Source organism: Accipiter gentilis, chromosome 24 (genome assembly GCF_929443795.1).
Source record: "Accipiter gentilis chromosome 24, bAccGen1.1, whole genome shotgun sequence".
NCBI classification, from domain to species: Eukaryota; Metazoa; Chordata; class Aves; order Accipitriformes; family Accipitridae; genus Astur; species Astur gentilis.
The window spans coordinates 24,590,177-24,607,471 of record NC_064903.1 but is presented as its reverse complement, the minus strand read 5'-3'; the positions used below and the strand labels follow the sequence as shown (position 1 = coordinate 24,607,471).

Below are 17,295 nucleotides of genomic sequence, written 5' to 3'. Positions count from 1 at the left end.
AAGGGAACGTACCGGCATCAAGGCACCATTTCCCGGGGCTGTGCCAGGTTGGGATGCCTTGGGTTCACTGAGCGTGCCACCGGGGCTCATACCAGCGCCGCTTGCTGCTCATTGCTGCCAGCCCGGCCTCGCGGAGGTGCCACGGTCCTGCTGCAGCCAGCAGGCATCGGCAGATGTGTGCCGTGGGCATGCACGGCCCTACGGCAACTGCCAGGAAAGGCAAGGCCACGGACAGGAGGACCTGGCTGGATGTTAGCCGGTTGCTGCGGGATGCTGAGGAATATGCCTCTGTGTTGCCTCCATTGCTGAGATCAGGGCTAAGAGTGCCAGGAAGACCACGGATGTGTGAAGCTTTAGCTATAATTTGCGTGTTTGCTCTTTATGAGATGATTCAAAGCATGATCTGCTTTGAGGGCATGGGGAGATGATATTGTTGTGTAAGTTGTGAAAGTTGCATAAGTTTCCTCTAGGAAACAAGTGATTTGCCAGCAGAGCTGAAGAGAAATTTTGCAGATATAGCTTATACCCGTTTCCAGACATAATAAGGAAAAGCATTTTTATGCCCCCGCAGCTGTGTCTCTGCAAACATTTAGTCTTGGTATAAACATGCCTAAAAATAAACCAATTCTGCCAGGAAGTTAGGAGACCAGCTGAAGTTCCTACCTCAGCCAGCCCAAGAAGTCCACCACAGGCTCTCGGCAGCCGCCCACAGCTGCGCCGGGAGCGGGACACGGCGCAGGAGCTGGCACAGCTGGCAATGCACAGCCACTGCGGCGAGTCCTGGCATCCCACTTCTGCGAGAGGGGATTCTCTGGGGCCAGGGTGGGAGGAAAGGGCTGCTCCCCGAGATGGATGTTTCTGTTTCTTCCTCTCTTCCCCATCCGTCCCCAGGGCTGCTGTGCTTTGCCAGGAGAAGGAGGAAGGTGCTGGCCCACCCAGCAGCAGGGAGGCGGGAGAGCCTGGACCAGCAGTCCTCTGAAAGGCAGCGATGCTGACTTTTGCTTTGCTGCCCGTGCTAGCAGGTCTTGTGTGTGTGGTGTGCCTCCAATATAAGTGGTATTTGTGGTCTTCTCATTTTTCCATGCTGGATTCCTCCACTGTCTGCCATCTGCCTATTTTCAACTCATGCTTCATCCAATAGAGACATAAAAATACAGAAATTATGGCACTGGTTTCCTTAGCAATAATTCCACTGCCAAATGAAGTGGGGAAAATATTATGTGTTTTAAATATCCAAGTTTGGGATTTAATCCTGTCATCTCTTAGCAATCTGGCTGGGAGCCTTCCCATTATGGAAGTTGTACTGGTGGTCTGGGGTTCGAGTGTGGCGGGGAGGGCTCCGGTCTGCAGCCCCTCTGTGCACTGACTTGTTCTTTGGTGGAATAACTGGGGAGTGGGATTATCAAACGGGTTTCCACAAGTTCCTGAAGGCACAGAGGCAGATGCCATCTCCAGCTGCAGAGCTGATGGGGCAGTTCATTGTCCATAAGAAAGAGGAATGCTGTTAAGGGCATGTTGCAAGTGGGGCAAGGTGTGGAACCATATTCCCACTTTCTCATTGCATAAGAATGTGGAAGCCTGTGTTTACTAGAGTCTGTGAAACTCACGGGAGGTCAGTAAAATGTAATGGTGGGTGGTTCATGGGTTTTTCTGGCATCTCAGAGGAGGTCAGGCTCCCAGCAGAAGTCAGCACATCAGCACCAGGAATTCGTTGCACTGCTAAACAAGCTCTGGAAAGTAGAGAAAATCCGATTTATTCAGCCAGTTCAGTTCAAAGGCTAGTCATTCAAAACTGAGACCTACTTGGAGTTGAAAAAGCCAGAAATGTGTAAGGTTTTCTTTCAACCTGTGTAGAGAATGAGGCATGGGATAGTGGTATCCAATGACTATTAAATCTTGGAGATCCCTTAGAAAAGGGCCAGTCAGCAGAGTTTGCAGCTCACAAATAAGCCTAGCTTGGCTTTAGTAGTCAATTGATTTGAAATGCACTCTGCTTTGATAAGTTTAGTTCTGACTTACCAGAAGAGCAATTTAAAATGTTCACATTTCCATTGACTTTATGGATCCATTTGAATGCAACTTGACACATATCACAAATAAAATATTAACCCAGCATCTAATAAATAAGAAATGTGTCATACACCATTTTCTGAGTTATAGGGTGGAAAATCAAAAGTCATGACAAACTGTGTACTTGCTTCAAAAAAAAAAAAAGCATATTTGTTAAACAGGAGAAGGCTCTTGCTAATGAACTGTCACATCCTTTACAGAGGCATCAACATGGCCCTATTTAAAATGAACACATGAAAATTGATTATTTGCATAGAGGGATACTTGGTGCCAAGCTAAATTCTGATTACATTTGAAGTTCTATATGACAATGATTTAAATCAGTCCACCTTGGTTTTCATTCTGCAGTCCCTTACCAGATTCTGTGGAGTTAGCTGAAGGTCCTGGGGGGACCACGAGGGAAACCCCGTTCCAGCAGGCATCCTCCTCTGGTCCCTGCCAAGGGACAGCTGGAGGGGTCAGCCCAGCTCTTGGAAAGAGGCGGCACGATTCGTCAGCAGAGCGTCTGCATATGGCACTGACATCAGTCCCCCCATCCTGCCAGCGCCGTGTGGACCCTATCGTCTCTCCCTCCAGCAGCTGCTCTTTTCAGTTTGAGACATGACCGCGCTTTGTTGATTGGCCAAGTGATTTGCAGAGATACCTTGGGGACCAAATGTCCAGTTCAATTGAGGTGGTCTGGCTGCGCCCCATCACTGGACACGGGTCTGTGTGTGCTGGCCGACCACCCGGCCTCTTTGCAAGCCCCCCCTTGTCCCTATACCCTGCCAGTGAAAAGAAAAGTCTCGGAGCAGGTATTGTTCTACAAAGGCTTTGTGAGCTGGAGCAGAGACTACTTGTCTAATTTATAAATGCAGTGCTGGCATTGAGATCCATGTCCTATGAAAACAAAAGGAACATTAATCTGCCTGTGAAGGGCATGCGGAGAGAGTAGCTTTGGTCTTCTGCCCCACATCGATCTCCATGGTCGTGTGAGCCTGGCAAGCCCTAGGATAGGACGGGGATTCCTGCTGTCAGAACCCCTCCTGCCCCCGGAGCGCTGCACCAGCACTGTTTGGGGCATGAGGAGCGGGCGTGGGTCCGGCAACCTCCAGTCCCGTTTCCCAGCCACAGCACACGTAGGCTGCCGAGGGGTGGCCCTGGCCGGGGGGATTGGATCTGGCTCAGGCAGGGAGACATTTTGTCATGTCTGGAGATTTGCACTTCAAATGGACTGTTGTGAAAAGCCGCCAAGGAACTTGCATAATCTCTTCTTAAGTGTTTAATAAGTATCACTGCACTTAGTTTTCAAAGAGGGAAAGCTAAATGTCTTCCTATAAAAGCAGGCTGTTAGTACATTGTCCTACAAGCCTGCGGTACCCTGCCAAGTACAGTAATGGCCAGGATGCTTTCTAGGGGACTGTAAGCCAGTCCTCCCTATCTAGCATGATAGCAGTGTCTCTTGGAGCATGAAATATATGGATCAAGAGTATCTCATGATTTGTGATTTTCTTTATAGGCACGTTTTGTTAGCAGAGGAGATGGATTTAAGAATGGAAGATTATGGTGTGGGTTAAACTAACTTAAAAGATATTAGTCAGGACAGACTGTTTCCTTGGGAAATAAGTAGGGCTGTCTGTGCACCAAGGTCTTGTCCTTGGAGGCTTCAGGTGACTCTGCAGTCACCAGGACAATATGGTGTACAGCGCTGATGACCTCAGGGGTGCTCGTCAGGGCTGAAGCTTGCTTGCATTACTACTGTTTTGCTTTTTATCCCCTTGATGCTTCATAATCGGGTGAGTTCCCATCTTAAATAACCTTGCAATACGTTTATGCTGCCTCTTTTCATAGATACCTTCTCTGTCTGGGGAAATCAAGTGTTTAATTTTCTCTGAGCTGATTTATTTAAGCTGCTCCCTGAGCTCACTGGCTGGAGATCAGGTTTTGAGGCAGAAGTTTTGGGTTCACAAAATGCAGGCAGCTGCCTACCACAGAGGCCACCTGTGTGATACAGAAGCTGCAGAGTGGCTTTGCCCAGGGTTTGCATTTCAGGTATAGCATGCCTGCCTCCTGTCACCTTTTTAACCTCATTTTCTGCTTCTTTCTTAGGGATGACTGGAAGGTGAGAGCCAATGATGGTCATTAAAATCAGGAGACTCCCCAGTGGTTTGGGTTATGACGTGGCCTCTGCTGTCCGCCCCATCAGTGGGTGTGCAGTGGCTCGGCTGGCCGGGGTGGCTGTTTGGGACTGTCCCCTGGGTGCTGGGACGGAGGCCGCCCTATGGGGCAAACAGCAGCCGGTTTTGGTGCAGCTCCAGGCTGGAGCAGCCTTCTTGTGCAGCAAAGGAAAGAGCCATGGGCTTGCCTGGGTCTGGGCTGGTAGAGGTGGGCTTTCAGCTGCAGCTGGCACCCAGTGTGTGAAAAATAAACTGTCAAAATAAGCAAATAGAGCATTCGAAAAGGAAAAAGAGAATTTAATTTGGGAGATTTGCAAATGGATTTGTGCAGCTGTGCTTGCTGAAGTTATTTGTGCCCCCTGGGCTGGGAGGTAGCCTCTGAGCTGCTGCCGTTTCTGCTGGAGAGCCCCATGCTGCTGCTCCTGGGAGCTGTCGGGGGGAGGGCCTTCCCCTGAGGGTGTGCCAGTTCTGTCTGTCCTCACTGCCAGGGATGTTTGGAAAACCCGTTGTCATCTGCTAACGCTTACTTAAATCCAGTGAAGATCAAGTTCCCATACATGTTGTTCCTGTTGTTCACAGTGTGCACCATGCTCTGCTCTCTCAGAGATGCTGTCTTGCCTCTCTGCCTCCAGCAGTTATACAGGAAAACAAGAAATGGTCAGTTTAGAAACATATTCAAGGCTCTTTAGAAAAAAGAATATAAATTCAGTGTACAAGGCTGCATGTTTATAGATTAAACTGCCCAATGTGTTTTAACAGATGGAATGCTTTAAAGTTTCCACGTAGGCCTTATTATCTGAATCAGTGCAACTTAGTGGCTGTGGATTGAAGATTCAGTTCAGCTCTGGCTGAAGCCAGTGGCAGTGAAACAGGAATGTGCAAGAGGACATGAGACTTGTGCCTAAAATGAACAGTCGTGCCCCTAGCTAATCATGGGTCTTGCACCTCGGTGTGAGTCATAGACCTTTGTCCAGGCATGAGCCACGCAACTCCATTGACAGGAAGCCAGTTACTTTTAATATTGTGTTTGAAAATGTCATGCACAGACGATGCCATTTTAAAGGCAACATTTACTCCTGATAACATTGCAGTACCTCAGACATGACCGGACAGTATTCTGTGTCATCCAAGTTTGTGTGCAAGTGCTTATTCAATTCATGGTGCAGCATCTTCTCGAGCATTATGGCCAGGCAGGTGTTTAGATATAGCATTGTAAAGGTGCAAAACCACCAGCCACTTCGCCCAAAGGGCAAGGCATGGGACCAAAAGCGCTCTGCTTGGGGATTCCCAGCTGATGGCTGGTCCGGTGAGATGAGCATGGGTGCGTGGCAGCCACTGTGGGTGGGCAGGCAGGCAAATCCCAGTTAGGGATTCTCCAAAGGCCAGTCCAGCTGAGTCCCTGTGTTTGCAAATCCACTGCATTGTGCTTTAGCAGATGTGTTTCTGGACAAGGCAGCTAAATCTTGCAGTGAGTTCCAAGCCCACTGGTGCAAACGCTGACACTGAGCAGTTGACGCAGTGAGCTGATGCCATGAGGAGGTTATGCCAGTGGTCAGGGCACGCCTGTGCAGAAAGCAAGACTGACTGCAACGTTTCACTTCAGTCTGGTGGGTTATTCTGCTGCAGCTGTCAAATTTAAGAGTGAAGGAGGTGGAAATTGTGTTTGTTCAGTTATGTCAAACTGATGGAAAACAGAGGGAGTGTAAGGAATATGCATCGTGTTATGTTAGCATGGTGAATTGCTTAATGAATTAATCTTATTTGAGCTGGTAGGCATGGACTGCAGAAGCCATGCAGATAAAGCAGCAAACACACTTTTTCACGGTCTGTCTTTGGAGTCAGAAGTTCCGGTCAGTGGGGGGCAGTTGTGCCTTGGCTCCTTTTGGGTAGCATGTGCTATCTGTTGCTGAGGTGGAAACTTTCTTTGTGGGTTATTAGAAGTGGTTGACATTCTCTTATCTGTGATTGCCCTTGGTTTTCTGGGTGTGTTGTGAAATTAACTATTGACAAACAAGTGCTTGCATTGCAAAATTATAGTTCCTACTCTACAGAAATATTTGCACATGGCCGGAGCTCAGTATACTCTTCATTTCCTTAAAGAACCCTTCTGAAACAACAGTAAAATTCTTCCTGTAGCCATAAGAGAGATAGTGAGGTTGTTTTTTCTCTCCCCTGAAAACCACCGAGCTCCTTTGTGAGCAGCCCTGACCTTGGCCTTCAAGCTGTGCGCCAGAGCTGGAATCTCTACCCGACGTCACTGCTGCACCAGTTGTGTCTGCCCGCGCCGTGCTATCTCCCTGCTTTGGAGTTCTGAGGCAGTGTGACACTTGCCATATATTGTGCAAACTACAGTCACGTGTTCTGGAGCCCTCCACAACTCACTTGGTGCTTGTTTTTGTCAGACCTCAGTATTCCTGTGGCTCTGTGGGGCGGTTGCAATCAGCAGGTACTAAAAGAGTAAAAACTTCTTCTTGGAAGAAAGCTTTTAAGCAGCCCATCATGAGCTGCTGAGCCACCCCTCCGGTCCCTTGTGCAGGGGTGGAGGAGCTGCAAATGCTGCTGGTGGCTGGGACGCCTGTGCAGGTGGGTGTCAGGGGCTCTGCCCAGAAGGCTGCCAGTCCACACACTCCTGCAGCCTCCGTAAGCCATCTTTTTGGCTCATTGCTGTGTTATTACCTACATATTTTGAGAATGCCCTTAAAAGGTCTCTTGGAAACTGGAAAATAGATTGTTAAGGGTACCATTATCACAGCTCACTCTGAGTTGCTGATGTTTTCAGTTATGTTTTTCTTACGTTTTTCCCTCTAAAAATAAAAAAGGTAAATTGGCGTCTTTTTAAAATGAAGGGCGTTCTGGGGCAAATCCTTCTGCTCTGGACAGTGGCTGCCAGTAGTAAAGGTGCAGGAGTGAGTTGGCAATCACATTGGTGCAGCTGAGCCTCTCCCCAGCTGCCGCAACGTCAATCTCCCGACATGATGGGATGCAGGGGCTGAATGCTGCCCTGTGCAAACCCTGGAGACAAGAGTGTTACACCCGGGAGGAGCCTGTCTCACAGCCAGAATTAACCTGGAGTGTCTGCCAGCTCCCTCTGACTTCCATCCATAAGTGGGCAGCTGGGGGCAAGATTGGCCGAGCACACAGGGGTTTGCAGGGAGAGCCTGAGCAGCTCTGGGCCGCTCTGCTCAGCACCCTTCCTAGGTAGATGCACATGTATAGGTAAACTAGACACACACATGCATGAAGGTATATTTGTACTTGCACAACTCTTCTCATGCAGAAACAGCTATTTAAAAAGCTGTTTAAAAAGCCACTCAAGCCTTAATTGCTAACCTACTTTGCAGCTTTAAATAATTATGCCTCAAAAATACTCCACGGTCTTCTGGGGGTCCTGCTTCTGTCATCAAAACAGCTGCTACTGTGAGAGTCACTTTTGCTCATTTCCTATCTGAAATAAACGGTGCAAAGAACACGGAAAGCACAGTATGGAAGGCCTTATGGTAAAAGATAAATTAGCCCTTTTCAGATTTCTGATTGCATAGAGAGGAGCAAAAAGGTAACAGGTCATTAGAGGAAAGGTCCGGTACTGCTGGAATCTAAAATGCTGGATAAATACGGCATTTTTAGCAAAGCTTTTATATTTTCTGCTGTTTTTTTCTTAGTAGTGTCTGCTCTACTGTAGCACCTCGAACTGAGTGCCAAGGCTGTGTAGCGTAGAGTGGTTGTGCAGATGTGGCACGGGGGGAAGCAGGGGGTACCCTGGGCCCTGCTGAGGGCAGGACAGCAGGATTGCACCAGGAGGACGGGCAGGATGTTTGGGAGGGCAAGACAGGGAGGTATTTGTTGCATCAGGACTTAACTATGGCAGATATGGTGCAGCCGACTGCATCTCCTCTGTTTAATCAGTAATTCAAGAAAAGCCTTGGAAATGGAGATTGTCAGGGAAGGATAGTTGAGCAGCATCTACAGATGAGTCACTGATTCTGATTGCTGCTGCTAAAAAGATGAGGAATCACTCCAAATGTTTCTTGCCTTGAGAAAAGGGGATAAAATTGCTGCTCCAGTTATTAACCTACAATTTAGGTAGGATCTGCATAGCTCTCATACGAGGAATAGAAGATAGCAGCATTCTTGAAGGACGCAACTGACAGCAAGATCAGAGGACAGAGGTGAGCCTGGGTTTTGATCTTGGCAATAATTGTCCCATTTCATGCCTTATTCTCAAGGTGTGAGGGGCTTTGAAAAGACCTGTGTGAAAGGCAAACTGCACCGGTAGTCTGGTGACAGAGTTTTTGGTTGAAATTAAGCATCCCAGCTAGTTGTTCATGTAACAACAGCAACAGTCCCTTAAGTCCTGCTGCACTGGAAAGTATTTTTCAGCCTATGGTAAGCTTTAAACCAGTCAAATACCGGTTTCTCATTGGCCCTTGAGGAAACACTTTTTCTCATTTAAAACCTCTCTCTCCTCAGTTTGGAAGCAAAACAAAATGGAATGGATAGTCTGGACTAAAGAAGCTACTCCTATTACCAGAATTAAAATAACTGAGCAAAAGATGATAACCAGGCAGCTGCCACTATGCAAGTGCATCGTTGCCCTTGCCACAACTCTCCATAAGAGTGATGGCTCTTTAAGCTGTTGCACTATAGGTGGTTTTAAGTCCTGATGTCCCTGGGACTGCTGCTTGTGGGCACGCAGGTTGCAGGCTCTCCCTTTGTTTTGGGAGTAGTGAAACGAGATGGGGGAGAGGGATGAGAGAGGTGGGGGACTGCATGGGACCGCCTGCCCTGGTGCCTGCTGCAGTCTCAGCCCGGCAAGTGCAGGGCAATGGTGCTGTACATTCTAACTTACCGCAGAGATGGAAACCCCAGTGGAAAAGCTGGTGATTAGCATAGACAACAGGTGTATCTTTCCTTAATTAAACCTCAGTGTTGCCAGATGCTCTTTGGGTGTTTGAGATGTCCCCTTGCTTGTGTCGTACCTGGACGGGCAGAGCTGCCTGTGGACCTGCAGGATGTGGAGAGGTGCTGGCCACGGGCAGCAGTTTGGGGCAGAGGGGCTGAGAAGCAGGACAGCATTCCCTTGCCCTGGGGTCTGTGTTGGTGTTTGACCCCTGTTTCTAAAAGTTGGAAGACTTTTCAGAAGATTCATGGTATGCGTTCCGGCTGCCATCTCTCCCAGGGCTATTTTCTGTTTCAGTGGAGTTTGGGTTTATTCATACTGTGGTCCCAAATGGGGATTTTCTGAGTATGAAGATTTTTTCCAGAAGTTCCAGCATTGTCACATTTGCTCTTAATATAATTTGATTTCTAAGAGCTCACCTGCAAGCATTCAAACAATACCAGAAACCAAAAGCAGATCTCCTTTTGACCAAAAAGTTGTGGTGACCTACTGACTGTTAGAAGCTAATTGCCTCATCTGGTATTTTGACAAAAAGCGAGTTTTAGCAAATAACTTTAAATGCTATTGTTCCCCATACTGCCTGGACATGCATTGACTTGTGATTCTGGTAAGTGCCTCTTCTGCTACCATGCCTTCTGAAAAAGCAGCTTCTCCGTAGACCTGATCAGACAAGCATGTGGCAGCATGTGTGTCAGGAGTGAGGAGGCAGGATGGGTGCTAGCCAAGAGCAAAGGATTTGGGCATGTGGATGGAGGGAAGCACGACGAATACGCAGTCGGAGAGGAGGTCTGGCTCTTGGAGCGTCTCAGTGCCATGGTTAAGGCGGCTGGTTGGCACGACGTCAGCCTGGCACATGCAGGCAGCGTGGCACTGGCAGGTGAAGTCCTTCCCCAGGCTTGCGGCTCATGGGGACCTGGTCCCACATTTGCAGCATCATGGGAGCTGCGGGCTGTGCTGGCTGGGGAGCGGTAGGAGGGGTTGAGGTGTGGAGCTCTGCCTCCTGAGCACCCCGGCACCGCACCGCCGCAGTCCTCTCGGTGTCCTTGGCACCTGTTTGGGTTGTGCCGGGGCTGAAGGACGCTCTTTGTGCTTCCCCAGCAGAACTTGGAAGAGGTTATGTCAAAACTGGGGGTTGGGGAAAGCAGCAACAGTCAAAGATGGCCCCAGGTCTTCATTGGAGTCCATGCTCTGCCCATGCTAACAGCTGATTTCCGTCCCCATCCTTGGTTCCAGCTATCCAGAGTGAAAACCCAAAATAGGTCTTTTGGACTACTGAGCTGGCAAGTGGAAAATGTGAAGTTCTGTAATCCACACCGACCCACTTGCGCCATTTAATCATAGTTATTATATGGCGGACCCTGAAACTTCTATTTTTGGCTCTGAGATTTGTTTTCACCCTTCAGTGGTTGGTGGTGCCATGCTCTGCCCATGGGGCTGTTGATGGCTCTATCCCATTGTACTCCATGTGACTGGGAGACGCAGGGGCAGTGCCTTTAGTCATGGGATGTGTATAAACAGGAGTCTGCTGGGACACATTCACAGCAAATGCTTTATGTTTTCACCAGCGGCATCCTGGAAGAAGGTTCAGTCCAGCCGTTGCTGGGTATTGAAAGAGGGAATAGGCAGAAAACAAGCAAGATAAAAAAGCAAGAGGAAAAGAGTAGCTTAAGGGAGTTTGGTAGCTTAGGAAAAATTAATTTGTTTAAATTAAGAATCAAAAGGATAAATTAATCTGTAGTGAAGTGACAACAGTGACCTTAATGGAGTGGGATCACGTAGCTTAATGAGCATGCAGAGTCCTTTTTTGATGTACAAGCCTCAGTATTAAAGCCAAAATTACATGAAAGCTGCAACAGCCGGTCCCAATTGTCTTCTCTTTCTAGGCTGTGCTGTCACCATGCCTGTACTTTGTCACACATTGTCACATGTTGTACCTAGGGGAAGTGTCAGGAGGGGCACCCCAGCATGTTCTTCTGTGTGGTCAGAGCAAGGTTTGGCTTAGTCATTGCTTGCCTCCTTTCTGATCAGTGCTTGGCTTGTCCCATCACTGAAATTTTGGGTTTTGCCATGAACATTCTCCCAAACCCCAATCTGCTGCGCTCACCCATAGCTCATCCTAACCTCATTTGCTGACCCTTTCCCTTGTTCTTTCTGTTTTACGCTGCAGGTTGGAGACTGGCCATGAACATGTCTTGCCCATTGACTATTACTTTCCACCTCAAAAGACTTGCCTGATTTGTGGAGATGAAGCATCTGGGTGCCACTATGGAGCCCTCACTTGTGGTAGCTGCAAAGTCTTCTTCAAGCGGGCGGCTGAAGGTAATGCATACAGAGAGCGGAGGGAACATCACTCTCACCTCCAAGTATTGGCTTTCTCTACCAAAGTAGCCTCAAAGTAGAGTGTCAAATGCTACTGACACAAGTTCTCTCATCAGCAGTCAAGTCGTTAACATGCAAGTGCTGGAGGCATTTGCAGCGGCATGGTGTGTTTTCCTCCTGTTGAAAGAGGGTAAGCAGCCTTGCTTTGGGGAGCCTGCCAAGCCAAGGGAACTGAGGCAAGAGTGGTGGGGACAAAGTGTGGTGGGTTTCTAAGGTCTCTTAAACTAGTAAAGGAGAAAATTCAAGGATAAATTGATTTCTTTGTCCTATGTTTGTCATTCCACATTACAGATTGCCCTCAAAAAGTAGCCAGACCAGTTTGCCAAAACACAATCCTTTTCAATGCCTGATTATCTTAGTGACCTAGTGAGACCCAGGAGCAGTCAGTTCCTGCTTCTCCTGTTGATTCCCAAGGGTGCTGTAAGTTCCCATCAGCCCTCCTGCGATCTCAGACCTAGAACTCCAAATTTAGGGGATGCTTTTCCTCTCTTATATCCCTTTCAGAGGGTCACTTCTCTCAATAACTGCAAAATGGCAGAACTGTCTGTCCATCAAGAGCCATGCTCTGACCTTGGTGTCCATGATCCTTCTCCCCAACCCTTGAGAAAGCAACTTCTCCTTCATGTCCATAGTCTTTGCACCATCTTTCCTTGGTAATTAGCATGTAGAAGGACCTAGCCCAGCTGTTTCCTTGGGCTGTGGGTCACCAATGTCTGGTTTCTAACTACAGTTAGAGTCATGATTCCCTGCCAGCAGAGTGAGAGTCGCTGTTGTGGAAGCCTAACTGTCTGGTAACGTGATGTGCCTATAAATCGCACATCTGACTTGTTTTCTGGAGTGATGAACCAATACAAATCATCATTCTTCCCCAGTGCTAATGTAATTTATTCGGTGCACCGACACACCATTGGCAGTCAGTGTTACAGGCCATGGCATTCTTGGGGGAGGGAGGCACTGCGGTTCCCAGCTGGCAACCAGCGATGGGGATGGAGGCTTCTGTCTCTGGCTTGTCTTGCTGTGACCTTCCCCTCCTGCGCCTTACATCACCCCTCTGTCGAGTGGAGGTCCCAAACTGATGGGTGCTCATCTGCCATCGTCAGAGCACTGCTTCTAGATTAATTCTAGCATTATCCGGCACGTTTTCAGAGTTGTGTCTTCCCTCATTCATCATGCATGCCAGGAGTGAACTTGACAGCACTGGTTCAGGGAAGAATCAGGGCTGTGCCATAGAGGACAACAGCATCCCCATTGCTCTAATAAGACAGTCAAATAATACTAATAGATAATGAACTTGGCATATTTTTCCAAGGTGAGTAATTTAAAGTTATGTCTCTTTGCTATACACCAATTCTGTGTAAGACCAAATGGATTGCCTTGTGCTGCCAGAGTAAATAACAGATGCTTGTTTAAGTCAGCAAGTTACTGTTGATTTATAGTAAGTGGAGTCTTGGCTCTCTCTGTCAGAGAAACTGATGATGAAATACCCCTTGTCAGCTGGCAAGTCCCCGAGCAGTGCTCCTCCTTTTACACCAGGGTGGGGCTTTGTCCGGTGTGGCAGCGGGCATGTGGATGAGGGCTGCAAGATGCCTGCTGAGGGAGAGGAGGCAGCCTGGACTGCTTGTGCTGCTCTTGATCATATGCTTGAGTGGTGTTCCCTCTCCCAGTTGTGTTGCATCAGTAATTTAAATGGTATTTATGCCCCCTTCTTAGTTTTTAAGCCTTGAGGTATTGCAGAGGGTTAGAAATGTTTGGTTGTGGTAGGATTGGGCAGCAGCAGCCCTTTGCCTTTCCCCTAGATGAGACTGTGGAGCGAAGTGCGTCTGCAGTGAGGAGCAGCAGCAATGTGTGGGGACCTGCCTCAGTGTGAGGTTTCATCTTGTAATACCCTAAGGTACATGGATAGAGTCTTTATTTTGGGAAAGAGACAATAAATCAGACTCCTTTATAAATATTGAACGCAGGGTAGCGGTAGGTGGTGATTTCTATCCTGACACTTGGTGATTTTCCAGCCAGACCTTTCCTTCTTAAAGTGGAGGAGAAATATTGAAAGCTGATATTTCAGTGTGTTCTCATGTTTTAAAGTCCATCAAATGCATCTCTGAAAACCTTATGTCACCGTTAGAGACTTTTTACAACAGCAGATCAGAAAGCTTTCCCAATGAGAAAAGAAACCTTTCCTTCTGCCTCTGTTACCTTCATGTTACTGTTGTAAGCCAGCAGCCTCTGTTGGGTAGGAGAAACAATGGACTGGGAACTGAAAGGCAGCACAAACAGATCACCTCAGAGGGAATGGAGAATAGCTAGACACATAGTTTTTCTTTTATCCTATTCTTTGCCTAGTATAATAATGAACTTACCTGGCAGTAATTTCAGGGATATTTAAGAAGGTTTTATAGACACACAGTGCCTTCTAAGGGATTAGAAAGGGAAAAGATTTAAAAAAAAAAAAAAAAAAGTTATGACATTGATTCCTCTTCCCTTTTGAAACACGCTGAGGTATTCATGTGGTTTCCCATAGAGCAGATCACTCCTGCTTTGATAAAATGTTTGACAGATTTGAGGTTTTTTGCAAGCTCAAGTCCAACCAGTTCTCCCAGAAAGATGCTGAATGAGTTAAAAGAAAAGACGTAAATATTTTCCTCATCTCTTTCTGTCAGCTGTCTTGATTTATAGACACTCTCAAGATGTCCAGGTTATATATAGGCCAGCTCTAAATGCACCCTGCAGATTCTTCAGCCATGATGTGGACTTCCTCACTTGCAAGATGGCCAGCCTCATTTTTGCCAACATCTGTAACTTCCATGCTTGCATTTCTCTGGCTAGCTAATGTTTTCACTTGCAGACCATTCTTTCTGGTTCCCCAGAGAGCTTTCCCCTTGCTCTTCCCACAGAGCCAGACTGCCTTCCCAGCCGCCACAGGCTGCTGAAGTCACTGCCCCAGGAAAGAAGGACTGAAGCCAGTGCTGAAGCCTGCGCTGTGTCACTGGGGCTGGATACTTCCCTTTTGTTTTCTTTAGTCTGCTGGTAAATACAGGTGACTATTAAGAAAATTACTTTGCAAGGGTAGTTTATTAATAGTGGCTTAGTGTTGGTTCTGAGAGCTTCATAGCTGTGCCGTCTTCGATTATTTCTAATGGGGGCATAAAGTGGGAGCTTCAGAGTGGTCCCAGCACCAAACGCGCGGGCTCGGCTCTTGCCATAGCCCAGCTGGTGACAGCGAAGGGGACCAGAGCTTTTACAGAAGAGCACTAGAGACCCTGTGGTTACATGAAACCCTGGGGGATTCGTGTTCTCAGAAAGCTTGGCCTTATCCCCCAACTGTTAGAATTTGGTTTGTGCCCTGAAATGCAAGGATATATCTCTCTTCCAAAAGGCATTTAATGGGTTTTTACATTCACAATTGTAAGTCTTACTCCAGACGTTTGCATAGATTACTTTGCTTTCTGGAAGAGAAAGCTAGTCCAGGCACAACAACTCATGTGGCAACAGGCTTTTAGTTAAATAATTTCTCTCAATTGAGCAACTAATCTTTCTCCATAAATCTTTATTTTTAGTCAAGGCTGGAGAACTGCTCTTCCCCTCTGCTCATGATGTTCATTGCAGTCCCAGGTGATGAGCAGGAGGACTTGGTGATGACAGAAGCATCTTTCCACCTGGCGTGCGGTGGCACAGGAGGGAGCCCGAGCCGGCGGGGGGCGTTGCCAGCAAAGGGGGCAGTGGTACAGCAGTGTATTCATGGTGTGCATTGAAGGAGGGAACTGCAGCAGTCTGCAAGAGCCTCAGTTGCACAGACTGATCTCCTGGGGTTCCTGTGCTGGTTTGATGTAGCAGAGGGGTGCCGAGTACCTTTGTAACTTCACTTCTCACCTACATACATGTCAAACAGTATCTGGATTGTCAGGGAAGGAGAGGGGTGTTCTCTGGGCATACATCTGCGGTGTTGTCAAGTGGGTGATTATCTGAGGCTGACACCTTGCCAACATCCCTGTTGTAAAGACAATCTGGGTGATTGACTTTGCAAAGAGCGGGACTGCTGGGTAAAAAAGGGAGAGTATCTTTAACGTTCAGACCTGTACTCACAGGTTTGCAAAGCAAGAGCCTCTGCTTTGGAGTAACACAAGAAAGCATCTCTGTTGTTTGCAGGGAAGAAAAGGAGAAAAAAAATAAATCATTCCAGTGTTAATACAAGAAAAAACAGTGCGTTTATCTTTAAGTAAAGAACAGCTGATTGCAAATGTCTCAGCTTGTTCTTAAATGAAGACAGTAAATTATCCTGAAATTAAAACCAAGTCTCTGTATATGAGAAGTTACTTAAGACAGATGGAACCCGTCTGTATCCCAGCCACCCTTCCTTGTTCTCTGGGCTTTTACGGCCAGTGGCACCTTCTCCATACGCCTGTGCTGTGCTCAGGTGAGACAGCCGTTCATGTCCATGTCAATTAGTGCATGCTTCCAGCTTGAAGAGAAGGGATGGTGTACACCAGTGCAGACGGAGCAGAGTTGTTGCTATTGCTGGCATATTCACCAGAGATGCTTGGTCCGGTGGTGTGTCAGTCCATGCTGGAGGCAGTGAGCGTCCCGGCCCTTGCAGTTCTCCATGGTTGAGGGGACAAGTGCAGGCGTTTAGGACTGTTGGCTTTGCTGGGGTAGTGACGCAGTGTGGTCCCTCTCCCAGGTCATGGGTTCTATTCGTAAACCGTGTCCACAGCTGGGGATAACAGTGATGAGGGCACCAAGTTTCTCCAGTAATTAAAAGGGGAATCTCTACATCCCTGGAATTAGGACAAGATGAGAAAGCAGCTTATTCTCATGCTGAGCAAAAGTAGACTCATGAATAGCCATTGTATGACCATTTGTTTCCCTTTTTATTAATGGCTGAAAGCTTAAAATAAACAGTGCCAGACTATGCATGTACAGTTAACAGAAAATTGATTCCTGCCCCAAAGAGTTTATTTTGTGAACCAGGAAGCAGGCCCTTGCTGTTTTAGCAAAATCACTGTACCGTGACTGTGGGGTGAGTTTTTGACTGCAACTTAAAAGCTTGCATTCATCAGAGCCCATCAGCAGGGAGGTAAAGTTGTTGTAGAGACCCTTCTAATGTGCCTGTTTTGTGTCCAGTGATCCAGGAGGGCTGGCAGGTGCTGAGGCACCCTGCCTGGTCTCAGCTGGTTGAAGATTGCTCCCTCTCTGTGTCGCTTCCCAGCAGTGCGAGAGGTGGTGGATGCTGCTGAAGAGCTGATGGGAACCAGCACGGCTGCCTCATTGAGCAAGGCTTGAACCCCGTTCCCAAATCTCCTCCGTCCCCCTGCTCCCCTCCTGTGGGTGCCCGTGGGTGCCTGGGGGGACAGAGTGGGATGGGGGATGAGCCTGCACATCGGGACGCTGCCTGGAGCTTGGGGGAGATAAGGGGGCTGGGGCTGGTGGATGTTCCTCCCCTTGGCAGGGGAATTTAGATAGAGCTGTGCCTGACCCTGGAGCGTCCTTGGGGGGCTCGGGCAGTGACTGTACCGTGTTCCCTTGCTAAAGCCATTCACAGGGGAGGCTTGACCTTTTTAAAGATTTTGAGCTATTATTGTTGCAAAAATGCTGTAGTTTAGACTAGGGAGGTAAGATAGGGAAGGAGCAGGAGCCGAAGGGTGAGGGGAGAGCAGGAGGGTTGCGGATGCTCCTGGGGCAGCACTGCTCATGGCAGCCCGATGGCCTCGGCCAGACACTGAGTTGGCCCCGTGGGCTGGGCTTGAGCCTTCCTGGTAGTCCCAAGGCCAGCCATTTTATTCTCGTGGTAGTTTTGAT

At 48.0% G+C, this 17,295-nt stretch overlaps 1 protein-coding gene across 1 annotated transcript in view; it reads left to right on the top strand.

The window, feature by feature from the left end:
• AR (androgen receptor) overlaps nt 1-17,295 on the top strand; it is a 58,921-nt gene that overhangs the window by 16,957 nt on the left and 24,669 nt on the right. The window contains exon 2 of the mRNA XM_049827754.1: nt 11,291-11,442. Coding sequence (XP_049683711.1) covers nt 11,291-11,442 — 152 coding nt within the window. The remainder of the gene's footprint in view (nt 1-11,290; nt 11,443-17,295) is intronic.